The sequence below is a fragment of the Salmo trutta genome, chromosome 40 (genome assembly GCF_901001165.1).
Source record: "Salmo trutta chromosome 40, fSalTru1.1, whole genome shotgun sequence".
Taxonomy (NCBI): Eukaryota; Metazoa; Chordata; class Actinopteri; order Salmoniformes; family Salmonidae; genus Salmo; species Salmo trutta.
The window spans coordinates 42,007-53,900 of NC_042996.1; the positions used below are offsets into that span (position 1 = coordinate 42,007).

The 11,894-nt window shown below is 44.9% G+C and overlaps 1 protein-coding gene across 1 annotated transcript; it reads left to right on the forward strand.

Moving 5' to 3' along the window:
- Window positions 1-7,293: 7,293 nt before the first annotated feature.
- Window positions 7,294-10,338, forward strand: LOC115180100 (extensin-1-like). Its single transcript, XM_029742006.1, has 2 exons — window positions 7,294-7,324; window positions 9,476-10,338. The coding sequence occupies exons 1-2, from the start codon at window positions 7,294-7,296 to the stop codon at window positions 10,336-10,338; spliced, it is 894 nt and encodes a 297-aa protein (XP_029597866.1).
- The last annotated feature ends 1,556 nt before the right edge of the window (window positions 10,339-11,894 follow it).

The following is an 11,894-nucleotide window of genomic DNA, read 5'->3' on the forward strand; positions in this document are numbered from 1 at the left end:
CAGTCATGTGACATCCATAGATTAGGGCCTAATGAATTCATTTCATCCACTGATTTCCTCATAGGAACCGGAACTCAGTAGAATCGTAGAAATTGTTGCCTTTCTATTTTTGTTCAGTAAATGAATTCACAGGGTAAATGATCTGTGATTTAGCAGGCAGACGGAGTGAGTTAGTGTTGTGCCTCTTATCTGAAGAGCCTGCTGTGTCTGCCAAACACACTAATTGTGTCCCAAATGGCAGCATATTCACTACACAGTGCACTACTTCTGACCAGTTGTGCACTGTGCAGGATATAGGGTGACATTTGGGACAGAGCCACTATCAAGCAGAGTCATTACTTAGGGTAATTGCTTTGTAGCACGGCTAATCCAAACACACGTTTTAGAGAGGGATCATGTGTTTCAATCAGGTAATGCAGCAGAAGTAAAAGACTTTAGCAGCATGAACCACAAGACTGGAACAGGAATAACACACACGCACATGCATTCACATAAATACACCCACACCTCAGTTAGATAGGCCATCAGGTACTTTAACTCACGGCAGGTAGTGTGACTCAGTGATTTGTCAGAAATCCGTTGGATATGAAATGGTAGTGTGACTCAGTGATTTGTCAGGGATCCGTTGGATATGAAATGGTAGTGTGACTCAGTGATTTGTCAGGGATCCGTTGGATATGAAATGGTAGTGTGACTCAGTGATTTGTCAGAGATCCGTTGGATATGAAATGGTAGTGTGACTCAGTGATTTGTCAGGGATCCGTTGGATATGAAATGGTAGTGTGACTCAGTGATTTGTCAGAGATCCGTTGGATATGAAATGGTAGTGTGACTCAGTGATTTGTCAGGGATCCGTTGGATATGAAATGGTAGTGTGACTCAGTGATTTGTCAGAGATCCGTTGGATATGAAATGGTAGTGTGACTCAGTGATTTGTCAGAGATCCGTTGGATATGAAATGGTAGTGTGACTCAGTGATTTGTCAGGGATCCGTTGGATATGAAATGGTAGTGTGACTCAGTGATTTGTCAGGGATCCGTTGGATATGAAATGGTAGTGTGACTCAGTGATTTGTCAGAGATCCGTTGGATATGAAATGGTAGTGTGACTCAGTGATATGTCAGAGATCCGTTGGATATGAAATGGTAGTGTGACTCAGTGATTTGTCAGAGATCCGTTGGATATGAAATGGTAGTGTGACTCAGTGATTTGTCAGAGATCCGTTGGATATGAAATGGTAGTGTGACTCAGTGATTTGTCAGGGATCCGTTGGATATGAAATGGTAGTGTGACTCAGTGATTTGTCAGAGATCCGTTGGATATGAAATGGTAGTGTGACTCAGTGATTTGTCAGAGATCCGTTGGATATGAAATGGTAGTGTGACTCAGTGATTTGTCAGGGATCCGTTGGATATGAAATGGTAGAGTGACTCAGTGATTTGTCAGGGATCCGTTGGATATGAAATGGTAGTGTGACTCAGTGATTTGTCAGGGATCCGTTGGATATGAAATGGTAGTGTGACTCAGTGATTTGTCAGGGATCCGTTGGATATGAAATGGTAGTGTGACTCAGTGATTTGTCAGGGATCCGTTGGATATGAAATGGTAGTGTGACTCAGTGATTTGTCAGGGATCCGTTGGATATGAAATGATAGTGTGACTCAGTGATTTGTCAGGGATCCGTTGGATATGAAATGGTAGTGTGACTCAGTGATTTGTCAGAGATCCGTTGGATATGAAATGTCAACAGTAACAGAAATGTAATAGATTTTGGCATTAGCATTTCATTTGGAGAGAGTGATGTAACCTTTTCTCACTTCCTCAGCCACACGACATGTCTTAAATTGTTTTTATTTATTTTAAATTGAACCTTTATTTAACTAGGCAAGTCAATTGACAACAAATTCTTATTTACAATGACGTGTGGTGAAACAAAGCTCAGTAATGATTATTTACCAGTGTCCATTTGAAATTGAGTCAATATTGCATGACCACAGGTTATGCCTCGGTTAGTACAATAAATGTATGTGTGTGTGTGTGTGTGTGTGTGTGTGTGTGTGTGTGTGTGTGTGTGTGTGTGTGTGTGTGTGTGTGTGTGTGTGTAAACCAGGCAGTGGACTACCAATCAACAGCCCCCAACATCAGCTCTCCTGCTCGCCAGCCTCAGGCTATAGTACTGATATAAAAGGGCCAGACTCCGGTTATTAGGCTGAGGACAAAACTTTATTGTTCAATTTAGATCATACAGCTTCCAGGAATATGAGTGGGTTATGTCAATGAAACCTCCTAACCAATTGTATTAGGCAATGCAGGGTAATTGTACCACACGTGTTTTCTGTCTCTCGTTGTCTCGCTCTGTCTTTCTCCTAATTCCCTGTCCCACAACATCTTCAATTATATACATGCACACAAACATGAATTATCGAAGAGTGAAGAGGGCAGACTAACATAGCTACTTTGAGTTGTATAACACTTCATGCATCTAAAAGTTGTCTGAAATCAGGGGAAAAGACAGCTGATTTTCAGATATATGGTTACACCACCACCTAGTGGTATTTATATGTATTACATTACTATATGTTTGACGCAGGCAGTGTATGTACTGTGTGTACCATGAGTGAAAAGTAGTGGACAATAGGTCCCATGTGGCTCAGTTGGTAGAGCATGGCAATTGCAATGCCAGGGTTGTCAGTTTGATTCCCACGGGGAACAGTATGAAAATGTATGCACTCACTATTGAAAGCCTACAGGAGGGTAGCTCTCCAGGAACAGGATTGGAGTGAAAACCTACAGGAGGGTACCTCTCCAGGAACAGGGTTGGAGTGAAAACCTACAGGAGGGTAGCTCTCCAGGAACAGGGTTAGAGTGAAAACCTACAGGAGGGTAGCTCTCCAGGAACAGGGTTGGAGTGAAAACCTACAGGAGGGTAGCTCTCCAGGAACAGGCTTGGAGTGAAAACCTACAGGAGGGTAGCTCTCCAGGAACAGGGTTGGAGTGAAAACCTACAGGAGGGTAGCTCTCCAGGAACAGGCTTGGAGTGAAAACCTACAGGAGGGTAGCTCTCCAGGAACAGGGTTGGAGTGAAAACCTACAGGAGGGTAGCTCTCCAGGAACAGGGTTGGAACAAAAACCAGAGGATCAATAGTTTATACAAAAAATAACTGTGTGTTAAGTTTTATCACAAGCACATACAGGTATCTGCCAAAATGAAGGAAACACCAACAGAAAGTGTCATAAAAGATGTTGGGCCACAACGAGCTGCCAGAACAGCTTGGGAAGCATGCATGCCACATATAGGCTACAGCTTGTTGTGTTGTGGCCGTAGACATATAATCCATAGAATGGTTTTGTGACCTCTAACCCTGATAGTTTGACTGTTAAACTCATGGGTGCACTAGCAATGGATCCAGACTTGAATGGGAACTGCCATCTATGGATTTTATTTCTATGGTTGGTTGCAGCTGTCTGTTTGCCTTTTGCAACATTTCAAAATAGAATCGTGGGAAAAATGTACATTTTGAAAAGCAAATGGCTACTGCTAAAAAGAGAAGAATAGTCTGTATGTAGAACCCATAGAACACTGTTTACTCAACAACTCCAAATTAGTAGCTAACAGCAGAACTGTTTTTCAATGTATCTCATCTAGAGATAGGCTATTGCCACGAAGTGAGTAGTAGTCTATGGCCATATAAAAAAAAACATTATTTTCTTAATCCGATTTCTTAATCCGGCCCTGGGGACCAGGGGCACATATACTGACCAATCAACAGTGTCTGATTAGAGAGAATGACGACCTCCTCCGCTGATGAACTCTACAGTGCTTCTACATCTGCATTGCTTGCTGTTTGGGGTTTTAGGCTGGCTTTCTATATAGCACTTTGTGACATCGGCTGATGTAAAAGGGCTTTATAAATACATTTGATTGACTGACTGACTGACTGACTGACTGACTGACTAAAACACCTTCCTGGTTCAGTCAAAATACAACTATCACAAAGTACCCATCAAACTGTGTACCAATAATAAATGATGTCCCAGTGATGAGCTGGGATCAGGTATTAACTGAGAACATTTCCTCATCATTTTCTGGCTGGTTTTTAATGTGATAAATAATTAGAGCCTATAGCTCATCTTCTGACCTATATGTCTATAGCCTGATGCTATGCCTTTTGGTCCCCGTAGCATTGACCACAGGCCGTCATTTGTTCTTAACTGAACTCATCATATTGGTACGTAATATTCTATAAGAGGTGCTGGTAGTCAAGCAGTAGAAAATGTGATGTGCCCGTACTCAATGAAGGTGTGTAGTCTACTGGCCCAATTCAAGCACTGGACACGCCTGGTGAAATAAAGGTTAAATTCATGAAAATAAAATGTATGATATATATTTTGCAAACAGTAAAATCCAACCAGTCATATTAACCTCAGCCTTTAAAATCTATTTGTTTAAATAAGCCCTTCACTCGGCACGTGCTGTCAAAGTGTGTGTCCAAGATAGCTCTGTCCAAATGTTCATTGAAGCTATTTAGAGACCTCATAATGCTGAATCATATTAAATAATTGTAATGTGCTTGTTTTTCTTCCATTAGTGCGATGACCCCAAAACTCAGACGAGCCTTGTGACATGCCATTCATTCCCTAATCCAGTAGTTACCTTGCGTGACTCTTGTTGGCTCCAACAAACGGGACACTAACCAGCTTACTGTACAGTTCACTGAACTCAGATGACACACCCCTCCCCCCTAATCCTGGGGCTGAAACCACCTCATACTGTAGACGACCTCAAGTGACCTGCAACAAAAATTGTCCAGAGGTTACCTTACTGTAGATCAGTCTTTCCTCGTCCTGGTCCTGGGGACACAAAGAGGTGCACAGTTTTGTTCTTGCCTCAGCACTACACAGCTGGTTCAAATGATCAAAGCTTGACGATGAGTTGATCATTTGACTCAGCTGTCTAGTGCTAGGGCCAAAACCAAAATGTGCACCCTTTTGGTCCCCAGGGACCAGGATTAAGAAAGACTGCCGTAGATTACAATTGCCACAATGTAAAATCCAGGAGGAGAACCATGCGTCGTGCCTCGTGCCTCATCTGACCTACAGCGAAAATGAAGGAGTTCAGCTCATCGTGCCACATGGCTCACGTACCAATCTGATACCAGAGCCATGACTACATTGCCGTGACACCAGAGTGGCCCTTCCTTGAGACGAAAGGAGGCAACAGGAATTACAGGTCAATAACGGGTCATTGTCTCTGTTTAAAGGGTCTGCTAGTATCACAGCTAAATGCCAGACTAAATGGACTCATTAGATGTACTGAGTACAGGTACATTTAGTTTGTGACATTTTGCCAATACTAGTTTGTCCTTTACGTTTTTATGTTGTCAGTTTGTTCTCATTCTGTCCTGAAAAACCAAAGTTCCAACCTTGGGTCTCCTGCACATCATAAGACTGTGTTAGCCAGTTGAGCAAAAATTCACAGGCATTATATCGGGGGAGCCAACCAGTTTTCAGGTCTCAGGCTATAAATGACACACAAAAAAACTCTCAAATCGTGCTGAAAGTCCCCTGCACCCTAAGGCATAGGTTCCCAAATGATTTATGTTGTGACCTGGTTTAGACTTTTGGTATTTATGCTGTGCCCTATAATATAGCAAAACACATTATTCTAGACATGACAAAAATGTCTGGTCTCACGTCCCTTTCCCATGACATGACCCAATAATAGGTAATTGGTCCAGAGCAGGGGCGGACTGGGACCAGAAATCTGCGAAGGCATTTCTAACATACCTGCGCTTGTTTTTTTGCTCAAGGACCCCACACTGGTCCGTGTTCTCTTGAGGCCCCCATTATTAGGCAAATAATGATCCTTTTTGCACCAAAAAACTATTTAGACAGGTCTACTGGGCAAAAGATGGACCAGCCCATCTGGCATTTGCCAGAGTTTCCCATCTCTGGTCCAGACCAAACATTTGTGATTCCTCAAATATTTCACCTACTTTTGATACATTTATATTTTGGATAGTTAGTGACAAAAGTTGGATACTTAGTGACAAAAGGGGGGGGGGGTGGCTAGCAGAGGAAACTGTCCATTATCATACCCCCTCCTCCACCCAGAACATTAACATAGTCCCTCCTCCATCCAGTCCATTATCATACCCCCTCCTCCATCCAGTCCATTATCATACCCCCCCCTCCACCCAATCATTATCATACCCCCTCCTCCACCTAGACATTATCATACCCCCTTCTACACCCAATCATTATCATACCCCCTCCTCCACCTAGACATTATCATACCCCCTCCTCCACCTAGACATTATCATACCCCCTCCTCCACCCAGAACATTAACATACTCCCTCCTCCATCCAGTCCATTATCATACCCCCTCCTCCACCCAATCATTATCATACCCCCTCCTCCACCTAGACATTATCATTCCCCCTTCTCCACCCAATCATTATCATACCCCCTCCTCCACCTAGACATTATCATACCCCCTTCTCAACCCAGACATTATCATACCCCCTCCTCCACCTAGACATTATCATACCCCCTTCTCCACCCAATCAGTATCATACCCCCTCCTCCACCCAGAACATTAACATACCCCCTCCTCCATCCAGTCCATTATCATACCCCCTCCTCCACCCAATCATTATCATACCCCCTTCTCCACCTAATCATTATCATACCCCCTCCTCCACCTAGACATTATCATACCCACTTCTCCACCCAGACATTATCCTACCCCCTCCTCCACCCAATCATTATCATACCCCCTTCTCCACCCAGACATTATCATAACCCCTCCTCAACCCAGGCATTATCATACTCCCTCCTCCACCAAGACTATTATCCTACCCCCCCTCACAGTCCATTATCATACCCCCTCCACACAAACCATTATCATACCCCCTCCTCCACCCCCCATTATCATACCTCCTCTGCCACCCAGCTCATTATCATACCCCCTCCTCCACCCAGCTCATTACCATAACCCGTCCTGTACCCAGCTCATTAGCATTACCCCTCCTTCTCCCATACAATTACCATACCGCTACTCCCTCCAGTCCATTATCATACCCCCTCTTCCACCCCGCTCATTGCCATAACCCATCCTACACCTAGACCATTATCATACCCCCTTCTCCATCCAGACATTACCATAACCCCTCCTCCACCCATCTAATTTCCATAACCCCTCCTCCTCCCAAACCAAGCCACTGAAGAGGAAGAAACATTAAAGCCAGAAGCAGATATTTATCTTTCTTTAATGAAGGAGAAAATCTCATATGAATGCAGCCGTCTGCATCCCTCTGGCACGTATGTGTGTATGTGTGTGTGTGTGCCGTCAAAAGGATAATAATGATTAATTTGGGGGAATATTTAGGAATTTGTTTTGGGTTGAAAAGCTTCTTTTGACATTTCATAAAGCGAACAATAAACAAATTCAAAGTGACGTGAAATAATTTGACGAGTAATATCTGTGTGTGCCTGTGTGTGGGGGATCTAGCGTGTTTGTGAGTGGTTGTAATTGGCATATGATCCAATTGTGTGCAAACGTGCGTTCAACATCAAATCCAATGTAACCAGTTAAGCTCCTCCACATTGGGGAATTCACACGCTGAATTCATGTGCTGCAAATAGACAGACAGAGAGGGAGAGAGACAGACAGAGACACTAAAACACTGAAGCCTCAGGACCAGAACATCCAATCAATCAGAATAAAACAAATTACAACACAATCAAAACAAAACTACATTGCTTATTGGGAAACCCAAGCACAAGCACAAGCACAAAGCAAAATGCAATGCTCTCTGGCCCTAAATCGACAGTACACCATGGCTAACTATTTGACCATGGTTACTGATCAAAACCTTAGAAAAACCTTAACAAAGTACAGGCTCAGTGAGCACAGCCTTGCCATTGAGAAGGGTAGACACAGGAAAACCTGGCCCCCTGTAGTGGAAAGGCTGTGCAACCACTGCACCACAGCAGAACCCGAGACAGAGCTGCATTTCCTGACAAAATGTAAAAAATGTAAAACAATTAGAGAGTGTAATTTCCCCAAATTTGAAACCCTTATTCAAGGTTTCAAAGACCTCTCTGATGAGGATAGGCTACCCGTCCTTTTGGGGGAGGACACAGAGAGCTGTGGGTTGGCAGCACACTACACTGCTGCCTGCCATAAGATGAGGGACAGTGTCAGACCAATCAACCTGCACATGTCCTCTACTGTATGGCTATTATTATTGTTGAATGTATGGTTATTTTGACCCTTGATTATGGTTGTTACTGTTGTCCAGTTGACAATTTTGATTCTTATTTTCTTAATATTGTAAATATCCAAAGTAAGCTTTGGCAATATGTACATTGTTACATCATGCCAATAAAGCAAATTGAATTGAAATTGAATTGAGAGAGAAAGAGACAGAGATAGAAAGACAGAAAGAGAGCGAGACACAGAGAGAGAGACAGAGAGAGAGAGAGACACAGAGAGAGGGAGAGAGAGAGAGGGAGAGAGAGAGAAAGAGAGAGAGAAAGAGAGAGGGTGAGAGGACCTTTGCTGTCTTAATTACATAATAGTGTAATATGTGTATTCTGACTGGCTCATTCCCCGTGGATGTAAGGAGGGAACAGGCAGGTGTGGCATCGCAGTGACGCAGTGATGATGCAGTGATGATGCAGTGATGTTGCAGTGATGATGCAGTGATGATGCAGTGATGCATGTGCCACTATCACGTGTAGCAGCGGGGATCTCTACACCTGCAGACTAACATGACTATCAGAAAGATCATGATCCAATCAGAACCATAACGCTGGCTAATCTCCATGGTTACCAAGGCTCAACTGTCACCAAATGTCAGTCAACAATCAATTGCGTTTTGATGAGATCTGAGACAAAATACTCAGGAAAACTGGACAACAAGGGAACATGGACATGATATGAGAAACATACTGTATTTTACTAAATAGTCTGGTTTAAGGTCAGAATTGAATAGCTAAATGCAAGTGCAGATACCGATAGAGGTGCTGTATTGAATTACCTCTCACAGCCCTTATCTATTAGAAAATCTTGCATTGTTCAACATGCAATACAAAGCTTGTTGTCTAAAGTGTATTGGTTAGACAAGATGCCCCATCAAGAATGTCATAGGGTCATCCTTCAAGAAAATCTTGTGTGACTTCATTTGAATTTGACAAGAGACAACAGTAACTGACCACAGCCTAACTCTATCTTACACTCTCAATGTACCCCTCTCAACAAATACCTCCTCCAAGGGCCACCTCCTCAATTTTAGACCTCCTCCAAGGGCCACATCCTCTACTGGTGACTTCCTCCAAGGGCCACATCCTCTACTGGCGACCTCCTCCAAGGGCCACCTCCTATACTGGCGACCTCCTCCAAGGGCCACATCCTCCACTGGTGACCTCCTCCAAGTGCCACATCCTCTACTGGCGACCTCCTCCAAGGGCCACATCCTCTACTGGCGACCTCCTCCAAGGGCCACATCCTCTACTGGCGACCTCCTCCAAGTGCCACATCCTCTACTGGCGACCTCCTCCAAGGGCCACATCCTCTCCTGGCAACCTCCTCCAAGGGCCACATCCTCTACTGGCGACCTCCTTCAAGTGCCACATCCTCTACTGGCGACCTCCTCCAAGGGCCACATCCTCTCCTGGCAACCTCCTCCAAGGGCCACATCCTCTCCTGGCAACCTCCTCCAAGGGCCACATCCTCCACTGGTGACCTCCTCCAAGTGCCACATCCTCTACTGGCGACCTCCTCCAAGGGCCACATCCTCTACTGGCGACCTCCTCCAAAGGCCACCTCCTCTACTGGCGACCTCCTCCAAGTGCCACATCCTCTACTGGCGACCTCCTCCAAGGGCCACATCCTCTACTGGCGACCTCCTCCAAGTGCCACATCCTCTACTGGCGACCTCCTCCAAGAGCCACATCCTCTACTGACGACCTCCTCCAAGGGCCACATCCTCTACTGGCGACCACCTCCAAGGGCCACCTCCTCTACTGGTGACCTCCTCCAAGGGCCACATCCTCTACTGGCGACCTCCTCCAAGGGCCACATCCTCTACTGGCGACCTCCTCCAAGGGCCACATCCTCTACTGGCGACCTCCTCCAAGGGCCACATCCTCTACTGGCGACCTCCTCCAAGTGCCACATCCTCTCCTGGCAACCTCCTCCAAGGGCCACCTCCTCTACTGGCGACCTCCTCCAAGGGCCACATCCTCTACTGCCGACCTCCTCCAAGGGCCACATCCTCTACTGGCGACATCCTCCAAGGGCCACATCCTCTACTGGCGACCTCCTCTAAGGGCCACATCCTCCAAGGGCCACCTCCTCTACTGGCATACTCCTCTAAGGGCCATTTCCTCCAAGGGCCACCTCCTTCAAGGGCCACCTCCTTCAAGGGCCTTGTGCCCCTACATGCCATAAATTCTAAATTGCCTTTTGACCCTTTATGACCCACACACAATAGTGTCTAAGTACAAATGTAGCTCTCTTAGGCTACCATGAAAACTACCAAATACCCCCTCTATACTGTAACACAGCAGGCCATGTTCAGCTCAATACCTCTACTATACTGTAGTACAACGGGCCATGTTCACCTCAATACCTCTACTATACTGTAGTACAACGGGCCATGTTCAGCTCAATACCTCTACTATACTGTAGTACAACGGGCCATGTTCACCTCAATACCTCTACTATACTGTAGTACAACGGGCCATGTTCAGCTCAATACCTCTACTATACTGTAGTACAACGGGCCATGCTCAGCTCAATATCCCCACTATACTGTAGTACAACGGGCCATATACACCTCCCATACACACAGATATATACACCCCCCTACACACATATATACAGTGGGGGGAAAAGTATTTGATCCCCTGCTGATTTTGTACGTTTGCCCACTGATAAAGAAATGATCAGTCTATAATTTTAATGGTAGGTTTATTTGAACAGTGAGAGACAGAATAACAACAAAAATATCCAGAAAAACGCATGTCAAAAATGTTATAAATTGATTTGTATTTTAATGAGGGAAATAAGTATTTGACCCCTTCTAAATCAGAAAGATTTCTGGCTCCCAGGTGTCTTTTATACAGGTAATGAGCTGAGGTTAGGAGCACACTCTTAAAGGGAGTGCTCCTAATCTCAGCTTGTTACCTGTATAAAAGACACCTGTCCACAGAAGCAATCAATCAATCAGATTCCAAACTCTCCACCATGGCCAAGACCAAAGAGCTCTCCAAGGATGTCAGAGACAATATTGTAGATCTACACAAGGCTGGAATGGGCTACAAGACCATGGCCAAGCAGCTTGGTGAGAAGGTGACAACATTTGGTGCGATTATTCGCAAATGGAAGAAACACAAAATAACTGTCAATCTCCCTCGGCCTGGGGCTCCATTCAAGATCTCACCTCGTGGGGTTGCAATGATCATGAGAACGGTGAGGAATCAGCCCAGAACTACACGGGAGGATCTTGTCAATGATCTCAAGGCAGCTGGGACCATAGTCACCAAGAAGACAATTGGTAACACACTATGCCGTGAAGGACTGAAATCCTGCAGCGCCCGCAAGGTCCCCCTGCTCAAGAATACATATACATGCCCGTCTGAAGTTTGCCAATGAACATCTGAATGACTCAGAGGACAACTGGTGAAAGTGTTGTGGTCAGATGAGACCAAAATGGAGCTCTTTGACATCAACTCAACTCACCGTGTTTGGAAGAGGAGGAATGCTGCCTATGACCCCAAGAACACCATCTTCACCATCAAACACGAAGGTGGAAACATTATGCTTTGGGGGTGTTTTTCTGCTAAGGGGACAGGACAACTTCACCGCATCAAAGGGACGATG